General features: G+C 40.3%; 1 protein-coding gene across 1 annotated transcript; it reads left to right on the top strand.

Annotated features, from left to right (window-relative positions):
- Positions 1–470: 470 nt before the first annotated feature.
- On the top strand, positions 471–4,406 carry LOC110940509 (heterogeneous nuclear ribonucleoprotein 1). The gene is made up of 7 exons (XM_022182040.2): positions 471–628; positions 712–901; positions 1,076–1,116; positions 2,272–2,435; positions 2,678–2,786; positions 2,857–3,026; positions 3,782–4,406. The coding sequence occupies exons 2-7, from the start codon at positions 747–749 to the stop codon at positions 4,229–4,231; spliced, it is 1,089 nt and encodes a 362-aa protein (XP_022037732.1). The 5' UTR covers positions 471–628; positions 712–746; the 3' UTR covers positions 4,232–4,406.
- The last annotated feature ends 19,526 nt before the right edge of the window (positions 4,407–23,932 follow it).

Here is a 23,932-nt window from a genome sequence, read left to right as displayed (position 1 = left end):
ACCTAGGGATTCCAAATCACCCTTAAAAGACCTGCTGAAGAGGTGGTGGTGGTTGACAGTGGGGAAGGCAGTGATAATGGTGGAGGTACGGTTTGCAGTGGTGGTGCGATGGTGTTAATGGTGGTGGTAGGGGTAGAGAGAAAGAGAGGAGGGATGAATGTGAAATGTTTGTGCAGGTGTGGGTATAACAATATATATAATTTATTTTATATATAATATTAAAATATTTATGCATTAAAAGACTTGTTCCTTATACTCTTGTGCATATAAGACTTGTACTTTGTGTGTAAATGACCAAATTACCCTTGTAGTTAACAAACTTGGTAGATGGAGTTAGAAATTTGGACTCAAATGGTTAAAGAAAATACTTATAGAGACTCAGATCGTTAAACTTTTTGCTTTTGGATTCAATTAGTTAAAACCCATAAAACGGGACTCAAAAAAGTAATTTACCTGAAATTTAAAAGACCGTACCGTAGCGTCTATCTTGTTCGACCCAAAGAAGCTAGGGTTTTCTTTTTCTTCTTCTTTTTACCTCCATCAAATCATAAAGATCAAAACCCTTAATTAATTTCGTCTATACAACCTGCACCAAAACAATCGATAAATCTTCATAATCGTTCTTCAGGTTCTGATTATCATTATTATTATTGTTATCATGGTTTCGTTCTCCTTATACATCTATCTAGGGCTTATTTTCTCCATTTTCAGGGATTTATAATAAATTGGATACAAAGAAAGAGGAAATGGACGGGCCACTCGTTAATGGCGACGATGCGCAGCTACAGTTTGATAATACGAATCAAATTCATGTAGAATATGACGATATTGTAGATGATAGTGGTGGAGGCAGTGGATTAAGGCATTCAGTCAATGACAGTAGTCGTGATGCTTCAGCAGGGTTAGTTTGTTGTTGTTGTATAGTTTGTGTATTTAGTTCTATTTAGGGTTTAGAAAATCCATGTGATGTGTGGTTACAAAGGTGGAGAGATAGTATGTATTTGGTGACATGAATAAAGGATGGAGATTGTGTTATGAGTTTCGACCGTAATTTGTGAATTTTGTTTTGTGATAGAAAACTTTTTGTTGGAGGCATTGCTTGGGAGACATCTGAAGGTATGTTAATTTCTTGATGATATGCCTTTTTTTATATTCAAATGGATTACATTGTGATGTTGTCGCCCTTAGGCGCTGCCTGCCCAGTGTATTGTATCCGCTGCACTCTTAGTGGCGCGATTTCAGGCCATCAGACGCAAGTTCAAAGCATTTTCCGGCCAACTTTTGGCAAAATGATGTTTAAAAAACTTCTTAAAAAGGGTGGAATTAAACTAAATAAGCATGAAGTAGCCCTAAACGAGCCTAACACTGTCTAAAATTCCTAAAAATGGAATTTTATACTATGCGCCTGGCTTTAAAAGTCTCTTGCTTTTTAAGCGCATGGCGCTTGGGCTCTGGGCTAGGCTTATGCGCTCATGGTTATCAAAGGCGCTTGGGCTCCGTCTGTGGCCTATGCGAGAGGCTCAAAAAAAAAAGCACAGGCCTGAGAAAAAAAGCGCAAATAAATAAAAACAAAAAAACAATATTATGTATTGAAAAATAACAGAAATAATTCAGAAAGAATTTATATGAAGCAATGAAATCGATATACTGCATAATTCTTTATCAAGAGAGTATGAATAAATCAGTTGGTGCTAAACCTAAATTAGTTGAGATCTTATACTGCAGAATTCTTAAATATAAAAAGATATATACATTACGATTTGATTGAGAGTTGTATATATCTCTCTCATAGTATTGGTAAATGGTAAGTATATCTTATTAATTTTGGGATATATAGCTGTATATATCTCTATAGTATTGGCTAAGTATATTATGGTTTCAAATTTCAAGATTGTGCCCTTTTTTACATAGGATAAAAAAGCGCTCGTTGGTCGCCTGACAACTATGTATGAGCCTTGAGCCCTTGAGTGCGCCTTGACAACATAGATGTATACACAGTTTTGTATATATCTTAAATTAAAGTTTATTTGCTAGAATGTGTAGTTTTCCAGTAAGGATACGAAGGAATGCACCACATAATATTTTTTTACTTGTTTTAGTGTGGTTAGCAGGGTAGTTTCTTTTTGTTTTAATAAGGTTGTTAATTTTACATTGATGGTAAAATATGATATAGCTTTATAACATAAACTGTATGCTCAACAGTGAATAATATAATAAGTGACAGTTATATGTTGTGTTTTTTGTTCATACTTTTCTGTTTATTGTTTCCAGAATCTTTCAGGAATTACTTCAGCAACTACGGAGAATTAACAGATTCTGTTATAATGATGGATAAGATTACTGGCCGGCCACGTGGATTTGGATTTGTAACATTTGCTAACGCATCTGATGCCGATAAAGTCTTGGAGCAAGATCATGTCATAGATGGAAGACCAGTAAGACACACAACACATCTATGATACTAAGTGACACATAATATTAGAGGTTCTAAAATACCGGTTGACCTTCAGGCACATATTTATGATTACAAAGCTATATTCTTAAAGCATTTGAGTACACTTTGTGTGAGTTTTGACCTGGTTTCTATTTAACCAATTAGACCATTTTGAGATGCAACATAAAATCCAACTTTAGACAAATTGATTTGACTTGTATATGTAATGTGTTGTTAATTTAGGTCGAAGTAAAGAGGACAGTTCCTCAAGAGAATACGCAGGGGGGCAGTAGAGGTGTATCAAGAACAAAGAAAATCTTTGTTGGTGGTATACCGTTGACTTTAATGGAAGGTAGGATACCATACCACATCTTGATGTTTTATTAAATTATTATGGACTCTTAACAAACTTCATTGTGCAGATGAACTAAAGGAGTATTTCTCTAATTATGGTGATATACTTGAGCATCAAATTATGCTAGATCATGTCACAGGTCGGTCCCGAGGTTTTGGCTTTGTGACATTTGATAGCGAAGATGCTGTGGATAAGATCTTTGCTGATGGTCAACTACATGAACTTGGAGGCAAACAAGTGAGTAAATCAAATATTCTTACACCTTTCAATTTTTTGTTTTTGCTGAGCAATGGAAAAATGCCAACATTTTTACATGTATATATGTGTGGGCGCTTGGGGGGCAAAAGTGAAATTGCACTAATTTTAACGTTATTTTACTAATTTTGTGAAAATAACGTTAAAAGCGGCGGATGGTTAATCATGCATCATGTGGTGGCGTTGATTGTTGAAAGACAAGGGGTACATGCACCAATCGGTCTTTGTACCGATTGCTAAGTGTTATGTGCCTTAGGTCCAAGGCTTGATACAAAACTACTATCGAGCCAGGATCTCACTGGAAGCAACCTCTCTATTCCTATGGGGTAGACACATCATACCCTCCTCATTCTCTACCTTAGCTTTGCTATTGGTGGGATTTACCGAGTATGATGATGATGATTTAATAATTATTCAAGTGTATATACACACACACACACCTTTTTTAAGAGAAGATAATGTTTTCAAACTTGTATATAACTATTTTTTTTTTACATACACACACCTTTTTTAAGAGAAGATAATGTTTTCGAACTTGTATATAACTATTTTTTACATAAGCACCTTTTTTCCATGGCTAAATCAGTAAAAAAATAGTGGTTGCTATCTTATAAGTTTTTTTTTTTTTTTTAATTTTGTGCCCAACTTAAAGTTGGCTGCTAAGAAGCAGAAAAGAAGTGTATGTGCCAAATTCAGTTTTATTTTGGTAAAAAATGATAAGATGTGATTTATGCTAGGTGGAGATAAAGAGGGCTGAACCAAAAAGAGGTGGTGGGGGTGGTGATTTCTCATACGACAACAGGTCACGTACGTCATATGGTGGTGGTTTCGGTAGGGGTTCTTCAGGGTATGGCAGTGATTATGGTGGAAAGGTGGATAGAGGGTATGGTGGTTATGGGGGTGGTTATGACGGTTATGGGGGAGGCTATGGAGGTGGTTTCTATGGTGGATACGGTTATGGGTTTGGGTATGGTGGGCCCATGTATGGTGGTGGGTATGGGTATGGTGGGTATGGGGGAGGTAGGGGTTATGGAAGTGGTGGTGTTGGTGATGGTTATGGTGGTAAAGGATTTGGTAGGGGTGGTGGGTATGAATATGGTTATGGATATGATGCTAGTAAAGGGTATGATAATGGCAATGGCAATGGCAGTGGTGGTGGTGGAAGGTATCATCCATATAGGAAGTGAGATGATAATAGTTGAATGACATCAAATTTGGACTTGTGTTATTGTTTAATGTGAATTTTGTTGAGTTGTATTTTATTAGCAACTTAGATATCTAGCCAGTAGCCATGGAAGTCGAATTGTATCTTACACAGTTATATTTTCTGACAAATCAAATCTACTGTGTTTTGTCTATCAATTCATGAAACTGTTATCGGTTTTTATCTACGGATTGGATATTGGATGTCAGAAAATAGCACATCATTCTAAGACCGTGGGGTATGGTGGGGCGGGCGTTTGGGGCATGGGTTGACACGTGGATTATGGGGCACCCAATACCGAAACCCGATTTCATAAGGGTATGGTGGGCGTGGCTGGGGTGGCGTGGCCAAGCCACATCATTATATATATATTTAAAAATCCTCTATCTATATAATAAAAGAAACCAATAAAGGGACACTTGTCATTATTCTAGAGCATCCTTAATTGTAGCTAAGTATTATTTAATTTAAATTATTAAATATTAATTAAATTAGTATAAATCTTATCTAACTCTAAATTATTGGCATAAACTTAACTATAATCCTAAAGTCTTATCTAAACTAAAAAGAATTGTTTCAATTAATGTTATTTATTATAAGGGACAAAGTTGAAAATAAGAAAGTGTTGGGTTAAATTGAAAAGTTGAAAAGCTTTGGGTTAAAACTAACAAGTCAAAGAGTTTTAAAATGAGAAAATAAAAACCTTTGGGTTAAAAGTTAAAAAAGCAAATTTTTTTTTTGGAAAACACCCGATACATATGTTACAACTATTAAAACAACAAAAAGTTGCTAATTTATAGTTTGGTTATTGTTAACTATGAGAAATTATATTAAACAACTTATTAATCAAACAAAAAATTTAACATAGAATTAACCTAATTTTAAAAATAATAACACACGGAGTTTTTTTAGATATAACTTTTTTATTATTTAGTATAAAAAATTACATTTCTTCCACCCGTGAATACACATGTTTTTTTTAATATAATTTTTTTATTGTTTGGTATATAAAATTACATTTATTCAACCCGCACAATAAACGAGGTTCTTAAATATATAACTTTTTATTATTTAATATTTAGGGTAATAAATGAGGTTTTTAAAAATACATTGTTTTTTAATTTAGTATATAAAGTTACATTTATTCAACCCGTGTAATACACGGGGTTCTAACCTAGTATATATATATATATATATATATATATATATATATATAAACCATTAAAAACTACATAAACATAAATAATAATTATAAAAAAACATAGTATCAAAATAAAAACAATCATTCTTCGTTTGAATCGTCGTCTTCGTCGGTTTCGAACCCAGGAATCCGTTGAAACATGATCCACCAAATTAGATCGAAGGTTGTGATCGTCGGTTCCATGATAGCTTTCACCAGCGTCGCGATCGTTTGTAGAAATATTTTCGCACCATTGTTAGATGATGATAACGATTCACTTGAAAGAACTCATAGCAAGATTGTGTTTTATGTGTTTGATATTGTGTGAGAAAAATGTTAAACATGTTAGGTATTTATATAGGAAAAAAGCTTTTTTTTAAATTAATGCCCAACGGCTAGCCCAAACGGCTAGTAGTCTTGGCCAACGAGGTTCCGCCATGTCATGGTCGTAGCCCCGCCCAACGCCCGGGCTGAAAACCCCGCCAAAGGGGCCACAGCGAAACCCAAGCCCACCCGAGGTGGTGACGTGGGCATTTATACCCAACCCAACCCTGCCCCATACCCCATAGTCTTAGTTTGAAGTTTGAACTGGTCCATTAGACTAAATCATGGGTTGTCCTGGTATGGGCGCAGGATAAATAGTGAGATTATGGGCTGGGCTAGAGAATGGGGTTGGGCTTAGGTGCCTTCCCTTTTTTCAATTTGGTCTGTTGGCCTACACTTGTTTCTCAAGACTTTTCATTTAGCACGTGTGTTGCGGCTGCCGTGTGTTGTGGTCTGTTGGCCTACACTTGTTTCTCAAGACTTTTCATTTAGCACGTGTGTTGCGGCTGCCGTGTGTTGTAACACGTTAAACAACAGAGGCTGAATGCATTTAAATTCGAAACTTTATAAAAAAACAGAGAATCTAAACTTTGGATTATGATCAAATGCAAAGGATCTTAATTGTAAGAAGTGTAAGACAGATTTATAAAATGATAAATGTCCAATAACTTAAAAAAACCCACTACAAAAAAAAAAAAAAAAAAAACCTTAAACATCCACCACCACCAAAAACCCCCACCGAGGGGGTGGGGGTTTAGGTTTTTTGGTGGTGGTGGTGGTGGTGGGGGTGAGTGTTTAGTTTTTTTTAGGTTTTTGGGGGTGGGGGGGGGGGTTAGGTTTTTGGGGTTTCTTTTTGTGAAGTATAGTTTTTTTTTTCTTTGCCGCGGGGGGGGGGGGGGGGGTTAGGTTTTTGGGTGGTGGTGGGTGGGATAGGGGCTTAGGTTTTGGGTGGTAATGTAGTGGGTTTAATTTTAGGTTATTGGACACTTGTCACTCTATAAATCATTCTTATACTTCTTACAATTAGAAGTATTTGTAGAATAACTTGACCCTCCCAACTGTTAAATAAATCAAAACTTTTAACGGACGTTAAATGACAAGATAAAATTAAGGTGTTATAAACATGGGCTTATGACACGTAATATAGTGTGATGTATTATTTTGTATAGTTTAATTTTGTATCTTAAAAACCCTTGATTATAAAACTAAATGAAGATTATACTAATATTTCTAGTCATCGTATATTAATTAAATATGTTTTCAAAAATTAAGCCATAAAAGCATAGGCTTATCTTCTAGAATTGTTTCAGGCATGTTAAGTATCTTTTTATTCATATTTCATCCACATTTTGAACCTTTGATTTGTTATCATCTACCCATCTCTCTCTCTCTTTCTCTCTCTCTCTCTCTCTCTACCATTTCATCATCTTCACCAACGCAACACCTCGCTACCCTCACCGTTACCGCCACCGCAGCATATCCATCGAGCCACCACCACCACCACCGACCACACAACGCACCTCTACCTACCGCCACCATCTAACCACCGTTGCGGCCTCTGTTTCAACAACGAATTCGTCCAATGCTCAGATCTTTTACCGATCTTCGTTAGTGTGGGTTCATTTCCAATATGCTTATTTCTGGAGGTTCAAACCGCCTTTCCGACTACCGGCTGGCCATGGCGTGTGCGGCGAGAGGCCTAAACAGGTGTTGTAATTGGCTATCACAAGTGAACAAAAACTTGATTCATTAACGAGGCCAACAAGCCTTTAAATACAAGGAAGAAAATAACAAACAAAGCTAGAAAACAGGAATCTTACAAGCAAAAGCAAAAGAATCGGTAAGCATATGACTTCTTACATCCACGTGCGTTAGCCTATTCTCCTTTATTCAATGGTAACAAACGGTAACAGTCAACCATACCAACGGACTTACTTTTTCAAACCCTCCCTCAAACATGACATGCCATTCATGTCAAGTTTGTCTTTTATTGAACAAACACCCAGCTGATCTCTTTGTAGCAACTCTCACTAAAAGTCCTATTTATTATTAGTCTAATAGGAAACCCAAATTGAGAAACCCAAGTGATTCTGCAGAAACCCTAAGATTTCCAGAACAATCAGAATCAGGATCAGGGCCCCTAAAACTCAGGGGGGTAAAACCCTAGCTAACGATTATCTAAATAAATCGTTGTTTAAATTTCATTTGCCAATTCTGTCAACTCAGCAGGCCTAGTCCCAAACGTGGCTACCCTATAGTAAATAGGTGTCCCTAAGGGACCGTAAGGGATAAGGCATACGATCCGTAAGCAAGGCCCAATTTTGTGTATAAATAGCAGAAATTGGCACTTGCAGTTTGCTATTTAAACGACGCTCAAACTTCTAATTGACGTCGAGTTATAGTAGAATCAGTCCACAACACACACAATCACTAAGTGCTGCTACGATTCAGGGTATTAATTCGATCGCTATTACGATTCAACGTCCGATCGATTGTAACTATCCAACGTATGATTAAGTGCTGCTCAAATTGAGTTGATACTTTATTGATTCGTCGTGATTTCGACTTGAATATTTGAGTGATGTTCGAATTCGGACTATGCTCTGTTATTCGTTGTGAATCCGTTGAATTGTTAAGTATTGCACCTTATTAATCGTTGTGAGGGTTTAATCTCGTGAATTGTCGTAAATGCTGTATTGGTTACTTACCTAATTTCGTGTGCATTAGATTATTAGGCTTATCAGTAGACTAAACTCTATCCCATACCCTTACAATCAAAGAAGAGAAGCAAACCGAGCAAAGCAAAAGCAAAGGTGAGTTCACGAACTTTCTACAAGGCACGGCCATCCTCCAGAGGTAGGATGCCACTCCACTAATCATTCGCACACATGCCTGTAGGGCCGCGATGTAACAACTGTCACTAAAATCCATAATTAGGATGGTAATTAGCTATTAAGGAAACCCTAATTAAGAAACCCAAGTAATTATGCACTAACCCTAAAATTTCCAGAACAAACAGAATCAGGATCAGGGCCCCTAAAACTCAGGGGGGGCAAAACCCTAGTTACGATTATCCTCATAACTATCTGTCAAATTCGAAATTTAAGAAACTGTCGACTCATCCAGCCTACATGCACGAAGGGCTACCCTATGAAGTAGGGTGACCCCTCGCGTAGCGCGACGCCCATGGGGGTACCCCTCGCGCTACGCGACAGGGGTCAAATTTCATGTATAAATAGAGGAGTCTGGGACTTGAAATTGGGCACTTGAACGACGAAAAAACTCACTGTATACGCTGAGTTATAGCAGAAATCGTTCACAACACACACAATTCACGACTCGCTGCCGCAATCAGGGTAATAACTCGATCGCTATTACGATTCATTTTCCGAGCAATCAATATATCCAAAGAATGTCTAAGTGCCGCCCACATTAGGTTATGCTTTGTCGTTTGTCGATAATTCGATAAATGAGTTGAAGCATTATACTTTGTCGTTTGTCGATAATTCGATAAATGAGTTGAAGCATTATACTTTGTCGTTTGTCAATAATTCGATAAATGAGTTGAAGTATTATACTTTGTCGTTTGTCGTTAATACGATAAATGAGTTGAAGTATTGCACTTTGTCATTCATTGTGAGAATTTGATCTCGTGAGTTATCGTAACTGCTGTACTGATCACTAACCCTGTTTTGTGTACATTATTGTTAAATTAGAAATAATCAAGGCTAATCAGTAGGCTTATACACTGCTCGTTAAATCTGCAATGTGAGTCATTCTCTTTTTATCAACTGTTTTACAATACTCCAAATTATTTTCAAAGTGTTATAATTACAGGGACTAAGTCGTGGATATCTTGATTTATTGGTTAGTGGGGTATTGTGCACATTACTATTTCTCCCAGTTAGGTTCATTGACCTACTAGGGAGAAACGTCACTATTAGAGTTCATTGACCTAATAGTGGTATGACCATCGTCACCATTGTGACTTGTCACCATTATGACAGAACGCCAGATAAAAATAAGATATGAACCATTGTAATCGCTCTTATGCTGTAATTTATAACTATGGGTCATTTCCTAAAAACTGAATGAACTCACTCAGTATTTCCCCGCTGACAAAACCTTTTTCAAACATGTTTTAGGTAATCTGTTGTGAGCAAAGAAAAGTGCCAGAAAGCACTACCAGCTTAGAAAAGTGGCTCAGTGTAAGTAAATAAATAAAGGAACATGTTTTAAAAATAAAGATTTCCATGGAAATCACATTATTGTAAATTACTGGGTTTTATCCCTAAATTATGTAACGAGCAGTTTTAATACTAAAGATCCTGTTTTAAAAGACTTCCGCTGTCGCCTAAATTAAATACCACGGGATTTCTGTCCCGCGGCTCCTGAAACGGGTCAAACCGGGTCGGGGGCCGTGACAGAAATAAGGTGGTATCAGAGCCACTTCTCAAGCCACTGATTTAAGCCAATTAAGTATTTAGAAAATACTTAATTTCCATTAATTGCTATTTTGTGATTATTTGTTTATTTATCTGACTAATTGTGTACAGTATGAGCAGATCTTTATATGCTAGTCAATGTGGTAAGTAATGCAAATTCTTAAATAATTTGACTCAAGTATTAGTACCTTTATTATCTACAGTCTAGAAGTCTTATCAAGAAAATCATAAAATTTACAAATAAAACCTCGTGTGATGTAAATTTCAATAGTACCCAGTAGGAACTAATATTTAAAAAGTTTTCTATAAATTTTATGAATTCTGACTATGTCTATTTTTGCTAAACAGCATGAGTAACTTGTCTGAGGCCCTTCAGAATTTAAATCTCTATCCAGTAAGAGTAGAAGTTTCCAGAGATTTCAATAGATATATACCAAACATAGAGGAACCTATAGAATTCAATGCTTTACCTCCCAAGAAACCCAAGCCCAAGGAAATAGAAATTGGGGAAAGTTCCAGGCAAATTGAAAAGTTACCATCTCAGGAAAAGTTAGATTCTATAATGGCAAGCCATAATACTATTAAGCCTGTTAATGAAACTCTTTTTAATCGCTCTCTCGAAACACAACTACCAATGAACTTAGAACCAGCTATTCTAAACCCTTCAATCCACTCGCAAATAGACGAATGGTTAATTAATGAAATACAGTTACAAAACCATCCCTATAAGCTTTTTCCTCAAGTTCCATCTAGAACCTTTACCAAAATTTCTCAATAAGTAATAAGAATATAACTGAACTCCGCCACTTTGACCAAAAACTAATGAATGTTGGGAATAGGATCCAAGAGATTGGGAAACAGATCTCCTGGAAATATGATAAGAGGGAACACAGTTACTAGAAAATCGTTGACAAAAGGATAGGGGATTTATGAAACTGTTATTGTGTAATAGTAATAATAAAATCAGTATGTGTAAGATGAATAATAAAACGGTTGTATATAGAAGCATGAAATTTTGGAAAAAAAAAATTTACAAATTTTGTTCGTATACGTGATTATGTGCAATTAAGTATGATATTGGATTATTTCTTATATACTAATTATTTATCTATAAATTAGTTATCAAATGGAAAACGCTAATAATGAACCAGTTAATGATTCTGAGCAACAACCGGGGGATCAATATATGACTAGGCAGGATATAGAAAATATCGTTGCTCAAGGGATAGCCAACACTATTCCAACAATGATAGCTCAAGGGATAGCCAACGCTATTCCAGCCATCGTTGCTGCTGTTAAAAATCCAATAGAACCACAACAACTCGTTCCTAGCAAACGTATTTCTGAAGATAACTTCAGTAATAGCGTAAACGGAGGCAATGATCATGTTAATCATGACAATGAACCACAACCAGCGCCGCTCCCTAAGAAAATGAAAGTTGCAACGCCTGGTTGCACTTACAAGGAATTTCTTGCTTGTAAACCATCTGAGTTTGCAGGCAATGAAGGAGCAACTGTGGCACTACGTTGGTTAGAGAAAACTGAGGCAGTAATTGCCATAAGTAAATGTGCTCAGGATGATCAGGTCATGTACGCGTCAAATCTTTTTAAAGAAGGAGCGCTAGAATGGTGGAATACGGTGTTACAATCAAAAGGAAGAAGAATGGCGTATGCTATGAACTGGGAAGAATTTAAAAGCTTGGTAGAAAGAAAATTCTGTCTCGAATATGAAAAAGAACAAATGACAAACAAATTTTTAACCCATCGAATGGTTGATGTAGATTGTCGAAAGTATACTACGACATTCTTCGAATATGCTCGAGTAGTACCAACCCTGGCTTCGCCAGAGCCAGTACTTATTTCTCGATATATTTGGGGATTGATTTCTGAAATCCGTAACATCGTCAAGGCTGCGAAACCTCGCACGATTGATGATGCGGTGGATTTAGCCAATACTCTGACTGACGAACTAGTACGGACAAGAGAAGAAAATAGAAGGAAGGAAGTAGCCCAAAAGATTACCCAGGTAATCCGTTCGGATAACCATAACGATTTTAAGAAAGGAGGGAATGGGCAATCTTCTACTAGTCCATTTTGCAATTTTTGCAAAAGAAAGCATTTTGGAAGATGCAAAGGATACTGCAATTTTTGCAAAATTCCGGGGCATCAGGAAGAATGTGACAACTCGAACTTTAGACTTGCTTTGATGTAACGTTACGTGCTTATGAGAACTGAATTACATGATTTTAAATGAATGTTGTTATGTGCCTTATGTGTATGTATGTTATGAGAATGTTACACGAGTCCAAACCGCACACCATAACTAATCGCACAAGCCCATTCGGGCCTCATGCTTTGCACACGGAACCTTGGGCAGCCTAAGAGTGGGTTCGGCCCACTTCCTTTAGTCACGTAAACCCCATAGTTGGGGATGGATGGGCATTGTTAGTTGTTACAATTTACACATTAACACACACAAGAACCCTACTCTCTTTCTCTCTCTCTCGCTAAAACTCGACGGCACAAGGCAAGGCAACGGAAGATCATTCTCTTATTCGGATCACCCTTTTACTACCATTAATCGGTTAGTGTGTTTATGGTTATGTTCATGATAGATGTAACTCGTTGGTATGTTATATGTTTGGATTTCAATATGTTGTGTGTGCATGGTTAATCGGATTCTAGCTAAGATTGATTGTAAACTGAATGTTGATGATCTAGACCAAATGCATGATTAACCGATTGGGATGTGATTAATTGTTAGTCGGCTGCTAGGGTCATTGGATGGGCTAATTCGATGATTGAAAGGGTTACAATCTTGTGTTTCGGGTTGAGTGTTATGGCACATGTTCGTGAAAATCATTATGTTATTGTTCATATGTTTAGGTTAGGGTTCATGTAAATTAGCAATAGATTGTCTTGTTTGATCGTTGATACGCTGAATGATTTGTTGGAAACTGTTAATTGATTGTTAATCATGGAAACTGATAATGATAATTGATTTTCATAAAGGCGTGTAACTGTTGTGCATGAAATCAGGAAAGTTGTTGCACATCGATAGACTTAGCATGGTTGCGAGTCCAATTGCGACTCGGAACCTCACACACAGCAACATCAGCCGGAACCATGGTTGCGAGTCCCGTTGCGACTCGTAACCGGACCATGATGAGCCGAAATCACCATTGCGACTCGCAACCTCCTGTTGCGACTCGTAATCTCCTGCTGTAACTCTCGGTTGCGACTCGAGATCGCCGGTTGCGACTCGAGACCACCTATGCACGTACACTGTATTGGGCTTTCACTGGCACGGGCCCAATCAGTTGGGCCCAATGTTTGGATTTGTGGACTGTTTGTTATTGGACTTGTATACGTTTACTATTTGGGCCGATTAAGAATCTGGACTGTTTAGATTGGGCCGCTATATGAATTGATTGAATGTTAATTGGGTTGTTTGACTTTCGGGCTTAGACATTGGATCGCACATGAATGTTAATGCTATGCTCTTACCTGTTTACTTGCATACGTGATGGTAACGTGTTAACATATGTGATGCACACGCGTATTACCTTAGTCAAAACCTGACTTGTATAATAACCATGATAGGACGTGGTTGACCATTTACTTGCTACCTGTACTCTTTGTGTATCTGCCGAGCAAACCAAGGTGAGTTCACACAGCCAAGGCATGGGATTCCCGGGTTGGGAATTGGGTTGGATATGTTGATATTGAAAGAGTTACTCGTATTTACGCAATCACTAGACTATAGACCATCGTCCTCAGGATAGTCAGGACACGTTACGTAAAGCCTACGTAACCCAGTATTTGCCATTTGTCTCCCGGGTCGGGAGGACACGTTACGTAAAGCCTACGTAACCCAATACCTTCTACTGTCTTCCGGGTCGGAAGGACACGCTGCGTAAAGCCTACGTAGCCCCCCACGCGTACCATGTCCTCGGGGAAGGGCACGTCACATAAAGCCTACGTGACCCTGTACGTTTTCCTGTTCTCGGTAAAGAAGAACACATGGTCGGAAGTTAGTCTAGTAAGTACCACTAATGAGAAGCCCTCATTAGTAAGGATAAACGTGGGAAGCCCCCACCGATAATATAAACACAAGGTTTGGGAAGCCCCCACCTTTAGTACACACTAGTATGGGAAGCCCCCACTAGTTATACTTATGCACTATGTTATGAACTTACTTTCTGTGAACTCGCTCAACTAGTTTGTTGATTATTTGCTGCATGCCTTGCAGGACCTTAGGTACTTTATGGAGCTTGCACAGGGAGGAGCAGGTCGTTGTGGGATTTGGATCATGAACGATATCTAAACTTATAACTATTTTGAGTTTACATACTATGCTTCCACTATTTAAACGATGTTTGGTTTTGAAACATCAATCATGTCATGATGATTTACATTAATTACTTTTATTATTAAGTGCTATGTTTGATATGATTGATGGCTTGATCCTGGTCATGTCACGCCTCCAAGCGGTGGTACTCCGCGGGTGGATTTTTGGGGGTGTGACAGATTGGTATCAGAGCCATTGGTTATAGAGAACTTGGTTTTAATATGGGAAAACGTTTTTATTAAAACCGGACTATAACCAGAACAGTGCTCTCAACGATCCACAACGACGCTTCGCTCCACGTGCAAGACTCGACATCCTAGGTAATAAGGTTATGTTTATTGCCTGTTTGCTAGAACTGTTTAGAACTTTGCTCGCATTACGCTTAGATACACATGATACTATAGCATGAGAAACCCTACGTGTTTACTCTTTTCTGTCATCGCCCTATTCGCGAACCATTCTTACCTATGCTACTTGTTACAATGAAGATCATGTCTGGACGAATCAACATGACACAAGCCCAGCTAGAGGCTCTCGTTCAAGCTCAAGTTGCTGCGGCAGTTGCAGCAGCTCAAGCAGGTAGTATATCCTGCAGTATAGGCACACACTAGGATCTTTAGATCCTACATTAACTCTCGTATTTAACTTCGTCCTATTCGTACACAATAGGTCAACACGCGCAGCAGCAAGTTTGCACTTTTAAGAACTTCATGGACTGTCGTCCAAGTACCTTCAGCGGCACCGAGGGGGCAGTGGGACTCCTCCATTGGTTTGAAAAGCTAGAATCAGTATTCGAAATGTGCGAGTGCCCTAAGGCTCGCAAGGTCAAATTTGCCACTGGCACCTTGGAAGGAATCGCGCTAACCTGGTGGAACGCGCAGGTGCAGATTCTAGGGTTGGCAGCTGCTAACGCCACACCCTGGAACGATTTTAAGGAACTTATCAAGAAGGAGTATTGTACGCGTGAAGATATTCACAAGCTGGAAGACGAGCTGTATAATCTGAAAATGGTTGGGTCAGAGATCGAAGCGTATACTAAACGGTCGAATGAGCTGGCCGTATTGTGCCCAACTATGGTAGACCCTCCATACAAGCGCATTGAATTGTATCTCAAGGGATTGGCACCAGAGATCCAGAGCCATGTTACTTCGGCTAATCTCGACAACATCCAGGAAATCCAGCGTCTCGCTCATCGCATCACCGACCAGGCAGTGGATCAGAATAAACTGCCTAAGCGTGTCAACGCTACTGCTACAGTCACTCCTTCAGCTACTCCTGCTACTACAAGCGAAAGCAAAAGAAAATGGGATGGAGATTCCAGCAGGGGTTCAGCGACTGTTCAGCCACAAGCTCAGCAGCAGAAGATTGACCACTATCAGAGTCTCAGTCAGCAATCCTCTGGTGGTCACAGACAGAGGAGATATCAGGGAAGTCAACCTAAGTGCCACAATTGCCACAGACATCACAATGGCCCGTGTAACAAGGGTCGTTGTCAAAGGTGTCTTAAGATGGGTCACGAGGCCAAAGACTGTAGGAGCCCTCGTCCTGCAAATCAGAATCAGCAACCACAACAACCAGCTCCACAAAACCAGAATCAGCAGCAGCAGCCACAGCGTGGAAACCGGGGATGTTTCCAGTGTGGGGCTGAAGGTCATTTCAAACGCGATTGCCCTTAGTTGAACCAGAACCAGAATCGCAACAACAATAACCAGGGCAACGGGAATAACAACAACGGGGGAAACAACAACAACGGCAATGAAGCTCGTGGTCGTGCATTCGTACTAGGTCGAGGCGACGCAGTGAACGATCCCAATGTGGTTATGGGTAAGTTTCTCCTCGACAACATTTACGTTACTGTTTTGTTTGATTCGGGTGCGGATACAAGCTATATGTCTGTGAAAATGTGTCAACTGCTAAAACGTGCACCAACACTTTTACCCACCAAACATGTAGTAGAGTTAGCTAATGGTAAAAGTCTAGAAGCCACGCACGTAGTTCAGGGTTGTAATCTTATCCTAGCTGGCCAAGCTTTCTCTATCGACCTCATTCCCATAGTTTTGGGTAGTTTCGACGTCGTGATTGGGATGGATTGGTTATCCCAACACCAGGCAGAAATTTTATGCAGCGAGAAGATTATTCGCATTCCTCGTTCTGGTCAAGAACCTCTCGAAGTTCAAGGCGACAAGAGTGGTGCAGTGGTTGGCATCATCTCTTTCTTGAAGGCTCAGAAATGTTTACGAAAGGGGCACACTGCCATCCTGGCACTCGTTACAGACGCATCAGCAAAGGAAAAGAAATTGGAGGATATTCCAATTGTACGCGACTACCCTCAGGTGTTTCCTGAAGACTTACCTGGATTACCGCCTCATCGTCAGGTCGAATTTCAAATCGAGCTCGCTCCAGGAGCAGCACCCATAGCTCGCGCACCATATCGTCTAGCTCCAACAGAATTGGAGGAACTGTCAAAGCAGCTACAAGAGCTCTTGGAAAAGGGCTTCATACGTCCAAGCTCTTCGCCTTGGGGAGCTCCAGTACTATTCGTGAAAAAGAAAGACGGTACGTTCAGGATGTGCATCGACTACCGTGAACTCAACAAGGTGACGGTGAAGAACCGTTATCCTCTTCCACGCATAGATGACTTATTCGACCAGTTGCAAGGGTCGTGCTATTATTCGAAGATAGACCTGAGGTCAGGTTATCATCAGCTGAGAGTCCGGGATGAGGACATCTCCAAGACAGCCTTCAGAACTCGTTATGGTCACTACGAGTTTCTTGTCATGCCGTTTGGGTTAACGAACGCGCCTGCTGTATTTATGGATCTTATGAACAGGGTGTGCAAACCCTATCTTGACAAGTTCGTCATAGTATTCATCGACGACATTCTGATTTACTCCAAGAGTCAGGAGGAACACGAGCAGCATCTTCGTCTTATTTTGGAACTCCTTCGGAAGGAACAGCTATACGCTAAGTTTTCTAAATGCGACTTCTGGCTTCGTGAAGTCCACTTCTTAGGCCATGTAGTGAACAAGGATGGGATCCATGTCGATCCATCCAAGGTAGACTCGATCAGGAACTGGCCTGCACCGCGAACGCCAACGGAAATACGCCAATTCTTGGGTTTGGCAGGTTACTACAGACGGTTTATCAAGGATTTCTCGAAGATCGCGCAACCACTTACACTACTGACACAGAAGGGTGTCACCTATCGCTGGGGAGAGCCCCAGGAGACTGCTTTTCAGCACCTAAAGGATAGGCTTTGCAGTGCACCTATCCTCTCTCTGCCAGAGGGCACAGATGACTTCGTGGTTTATTGTGATGCATCCATTCCGGGACTTGGATGTGTGTTAATGCAGCGCGACAAGGTTATTGCTTACGCTTCACGCCAACTTAAGATTCATGAACGGAACTACACGACGCACGATCTAGAGCTGGGAGCTGTCGTTTTCGCGCTTAAGATATGGCGACACTACCTGTACGGTACCAGGTGTACGATTTACACCGATCACAGGAGTCTCGAGCATATCCTTAAGCAGAAGGATTTGAACATGCGCCAACGAAGATGGGTTGAACTACTGAACGATTACGAATGCGCCATCAGGTACCATCCAGGCAAAGCCAATGTTGTGGCTGATGCCCTCAGTCGGAAAGACACTTTACCACGGCGCGTGCGAGCGCTACAGCTTACGATTCAGTCTAGCCTTCCTGCACAGATACGAGCTGCTCAGACAGAAGCACTGAAGCCCGAAAACGTCAGGGCTGAAGCCTTACGCGGCTCACGACAACAAATGGAACAGAAGGCAGACGGCGCCTACTATGTAACGGGGCGTATTTGGGTCCCACTTTATGGCGGTCTACGCGAACTTGTAATGGATGAAGCTCACAAGTCTCGCTATTCGGTACATCCAGGGTCGGATAAAATGTACCACGACATCAGCACTACTTATTGGTGGCCTAGCATGAAGGCCCACATCGCTACATACGTTGGAAAATGTTTGACCTGTGCGAGAGTCAAGGTTGAATATCAGAAACCAGCTGGCCTACTTCAGCAGCCTAAGATACCGCAACGGAAATGGGAAGAAATTTCCATGGATTTCGTTACAGGCCTACCTAGATCCCAGCGGGGGAATGATACTATATGGGTGATCGTGGATCGACTCACCAAGTCTGCACACTTCCTACCTATAAAGGAAACGGATAAGTTCTCCACTCTAGCAGACGTCTATCTTAAAGAAGTTGTTTCGAGGCACGGGGTGCCCACATCCATCATTTCGGATCGCGATGCACGATTCACGTCAGAGCTATGGCAAGCGATGCACAAATCTTTCGGCTCACGATTAGACATGAGCACAGCGTATCACCCTCAGACGGATGGCCAGTCTGAGCGAACGATTCAAACTCTCGAAGACATGCTTAGGGCATGCGTTATTGATTTCGGCAACGGCTGGGAAAAGCATCTCCCTTTGGTGGAGTTCTCGTATAATAATAGTTATCACACCAGCATCCAAGCCGCTCCATTCGAGGCATTGTACGGGCGTAAATGCCGGTCACCTCTCTGTTGGGCAGAGGTGGGGGATAGTCAGATTACGGGTCCAGAGATTGTGGTGGACGCCACAGAAAAGATTGCACAAATACGACAACGCATGGCGGCAGCACGCGACCGTCAGAAAGCCTACGCGGACAAACGTAGAAAGCCTTTGGAATTTCAGGTCGGGGACCGGGTTTTATTGAAAGTCTCACCCTGGAAGGGTGTGGTACGTTTTGGCAAACGGGGCAAACTGAATCCGCGATACGTCGGACCATTCGAAATCATAGAAAAGATTGGCAAAGTAGCATACAAGTTGAACCTACCAGCTGAACTCGGGGCAGTTCACAATGTTTTTCATGTGTCGAACCTAAAGAAGTGCCTATCAGATGAAAACCTCATCATTCCTTTTAAGGAACTCACTATCGACGAGCGGTTGCAGTTCGTCGAGGAACCAGTTGAAATCACGGACCGGGATGTGAAGGTCCTCAAAAACAAGAGAATCCCTCTTGTTCGAGTTCGTTGGAACTCCAAACGTGGCCCAGAGTACACCTGGGAACGCGAAGACAGGATGACAGAAAAGTACCCCCAGTTATTCGAAAACCGTGCAACCACTACTGAGACTGAAGCTACTACTTCGGAATTTCGAGACGAAATTCCAGATCAACGGGGGGAGGATGTGACACCCCAGGAAAATCAGTGAACAATACAGTTTACCTAGCTTCCTCAGTGAGTGCATACCAAATTTCGGGACGAAATTTCCAATTAGTTGGGGATAATGTGACAACTCGAACTTTAGACTTGCTTTGATGTAACGTTACGTGCTTATGAGAACTGAATTACATGATTTTAAATGAATGTTGTTATGTGCCTTATGTGTATGTATGTTATGAGAATGTTACACGAGTCCAAACCGCACACCATAACTAATCGCACAAGCCCATTCGGGCCTCATGCTTTGCACACGGAACCTTGGGCAGCCCAAGAGTGGGTTCGGCCCACTTCCTTTAGTCACGTAAACCCCATAGTTGGGGATGGATGGGCATTGTTAGTTGTTACAATTTACACATTAACACACACAAGAACCCTACTCTCTTTCTCTCTCTCTCGCTAAAACTCGACGGCACAAGGCAAGGCAACGGAAGATCATTCTCTTATTCGGATCACCCTTTTACTACCATTAATCGGTTAGTGTGTTTATGGTTATGTTCATGATAGATGTAACTCGTTGGTATGTTATATGTTTGGATTTCAATATGTTGTGTGTGCATGGTTAATCGGATTCTAGCTAAGATTGATTGTAAACTGAATGTTGATGATCTAGACCAAATGCATGATTAACCGATTGGGATGTGATTAATTGTTAGTCGGCTGCTAGGGTCATTGGATGGGCTAATTCGATGATTGAAAGGGTTACAATCTTGTGTTTCGGGTTGAGTGTTATGGCACATGTTCGTGAAAATCATTATGTTATTGTTCATATGTTTAGGTTAGGGTTCATGTAAATTAGCAATAGATTGTCTTGTTTGATCGTTGATACGCTGAATGATTTGTTGGAAACTGTTAATTGATTGTTAATCATGGAAACTGATAATGATAATTGATTTTCATAAAGGCGTGTAACTGTTGTGCATGAAATCAGGAAAGTTGTTGCACATCGATAGACTTAGCATGGTTGCGAGTCCAATTGCGACTCGGAACCTCACACACAGCAACATCAGCCGGAACCATGGTTGCGAGTCCCGTTGCGACTCGTAACCGGACCATGATGAGCCGAAATCACCATTGCGACTCGCAACCTCCTGTTGCGACTCGTAATCTCCTGCTGTAACTCTCGGTTGCGACTCGAGATCGCCGGTTGCGACTCGAGACCACCTATGCACGTACACTGTATTGGGCTTTCACTGGCACGGGCCCAATCAGTTGGGCCCAATGTTTGGATTTGTGGACTGTTTGTTATTGGACTTGTATATGTTTACTATTTGGGCCGATTAAGAATCTGGACTGTTTAGATTGGGCCGCTATATGAATTGATTGAATGTTAATTGGGTTGTTTGACTTTCGGGCTTAGACATTGGATCGCACATGAATGTTAATGCTATGCTCTTACCTGTTTACTTGCATACGTGATGGTAACGTGTTAACATATGTGATGCACACGCGTATTACCTTAGTCAAAACCTGACTTGTATAATAACCATGATAGGACGTGGTTGACCATTTACTTGCTACCTGTACTCTTTGTGTATCTGCCGAGCAAACCAAGGTGAGTTCACACAGCCAAGGCATGGGATTCCCGGGTTGGGAATTGGGTTGGATATGTTGATATTGAAAGAGTTACTCGTACTTACGCAATCACTAGACTATAGACCATCGTCCTCAGGATAGTCAGGACACGTTACGTAAAGCCTACGTAACCCAGTATTTGCCATTTGTCTCCCGGGTCGGGAGGACACGTTACGTAAAGCCTACGTAACCCAATACCTTCTACTGTCTTCCGGGTCGGAAGGACACGCTGCGTAAAGCCTACGTAGCCCCCCACGCGTACCATGTCCTCGGGGAAGGGCACGTCACGTAAAGCCTACGTGACCCTGTACGTTTTCCTGTTCTCGGTAAAGAAGAACACATGGTCGGAAGTTAGTCTAGTAAGTACCACTAATGAGAAGCCCTCATTAGTAAGGATAAACGTGGGAAGCCCCCACCGATAATATAAACACAAGGTTTGGGAAGCCCCCACCTTTAGTACACACTAGTATGGGAAGCCCCCACTAGTTATACTTATGCACTATGTTATGAACTTACTTTCTGTGAACTCGCTCAACTAGTTTGTTGATTATTTGCTGCATGCCTTGCAGGACCTTAGGTACTTTATGGAGCTTGCACAGGGAGGAGCAGGTCGTTGTGGGATTTGGATCATGAACGATATCTGAACTTATAACTATTTTGAGTTTACATACTATGCTTCCGCTATTTAAACGATGTTTGGTTTTGAAACATCAATCATGTCATGATGATTTACATTAATTACTTTTATTATTAAGTGCTATGTTTGATATGATTGATGGCTTGATCATGGTCATGTCACGCCTCCAAGCGGTGGTACTCCGCGGGTGGATTTTTGGGGGTGTGACAAAGAAGACTGCAGAAGGAAGAAATTTTCAGTTTGTTACAACTGTGGAGAAACTGGACATCTTAGGCCAAATTGTCCAAAACTAAACAAACCATCTGATACTAAAGCCAAACCTGCAGAAGAAGCAAAAAGGAATGCAAGAGCCTTTCAATTGACTGCTCAGGAAACAGAGCCCATTCCAGATGTAATAGCCGGTACGTCCTAGGTTACAACGTTTACACAAAAAGTATTATTTGACTCTGACGCACACCAAAGTTTTATAAATACTTCATTCTGTCAAACTCTTAACTTAGACAAATCTTTACACTCAAAACAGGCAAAAAGGAAAATATAGAACTCTCAGGTCATATAATTCTTCGCTAACCTAATTCCTATGAAATTAGCCGAGTTTGATGTTGTGTGAGAAATAGATTGGTTAGTAGCCAACCCTACTCGAATTCTCTGTGACAAGAACTTTATAGAAAATCCAGGTACCCGCCGGAGAAGTATTTATGATTATAGGAAATAAACCACGTAAGGTCACATGATAAATCATGAAGATATTCACTTAGATCCTGCTAAGATAACAATGGAAGAGTTCGCAATCTTTAAATGGAAAGTAGGAATTTTATAAATTTAGCCGGATACTATAGGCAGTTTATTAAGGATTTTTTTTAGATAGATACATCCTTAACTAAGTTAACACAGTTAATTCTAAATAAGAACCTAAACAAAAAGAACCCTCTAGCATAAATTAATAAATATTCCAATCCTAGCCTTACCAGAAGGAACAGAAGATTTTAAAATATACGGTAATGCTTCAAAGTTAAAAATTTGGATGTATGGTAATGCGACACAAAAAGGTAATTGTGTATGCATCAAGGCAATTGCAAAAGCACGAAGAAAGCCTTACCACTTGTAAGCTTAAAAATTAGAAACCACAAGTTACCCTTAAGATTAGGAAACATTATCTAAGCAAGCTTACTATCCATATGGGTCATAAGAATTTAAGATACATATTTGAGCAACAAGAATTAAACATAAGGAAAAGGAAATCCTCGGTGATTACGACTGTGATATTTAGTACCACGAAGGAAAGGCTGAAGACGGTTAGAAGAACTATACAAATAATAAACAAAAGCCGTCGAAGTTCGAGTTGGAGACAAAATGCTATTGAAAGTATTTCCTTGGAAAGGAATTTATAAATTCGGTAAGAGAAGAAGCTAAGTCTCTGATACGTAGGACCATTTCCAGTAATCCAACGCATAGGACCAGTAGCTTATCATTTACAACTACCAGAAGAGTTAGCAGGAGTACATGATGTGTTTCATATATCCAATCACAAGAAATGTCTGCCAGACGAATCCCTGGTAGAGATAAATGAAAAACTGAAATTCGTAGAGAAACCCTTACAAATAGAAGACCGGAAGATTAAGTTTTTCAAAACACAAACGACTAGTGCTAGTGAAAGTCAAATGGGAATCCAGAAGAGGACCAGAGTACACTTGGGAACTGGAATCAGAGATGAAGTGAAAATACCCTCATCTATTTCAGTAAATCTCGAGGACGAGATTTTTCTTAAGGTGGGGAGGATGTAACAACTGTCACTAAAATCCATAATTAGGATGGTAATTAGCTATTAAGGAAACCCTAATTAAGAAACCCAAGTAATTATGCACTAACCCTAAAATTTCCAGAACAAACAGAATCAGGATCAGGGCCCCTAAAACTCAGGGGGGGCAAAACCCTAGTT

Source organism: Helianthus annuus, chromosome 5, assembly GCF_002127325.2.
Source record: "Helianthus annuus cultivar XRQ/B chromosome 5, HanXRQr2.0-SUNRISE, whole genome shotgun sequence".
In the NCBI taxonomy this organism is placed as follows: domain Eukaryota; kingdom Viridiplantae; phylum Streptophyta; class Magnoliopsida; order Asterales; family Asteraceae; genus Helianthus; species Helianthus annuus.
This window is presented reverse-complemented; position numbering and strand designations above follow the sequence as displayed.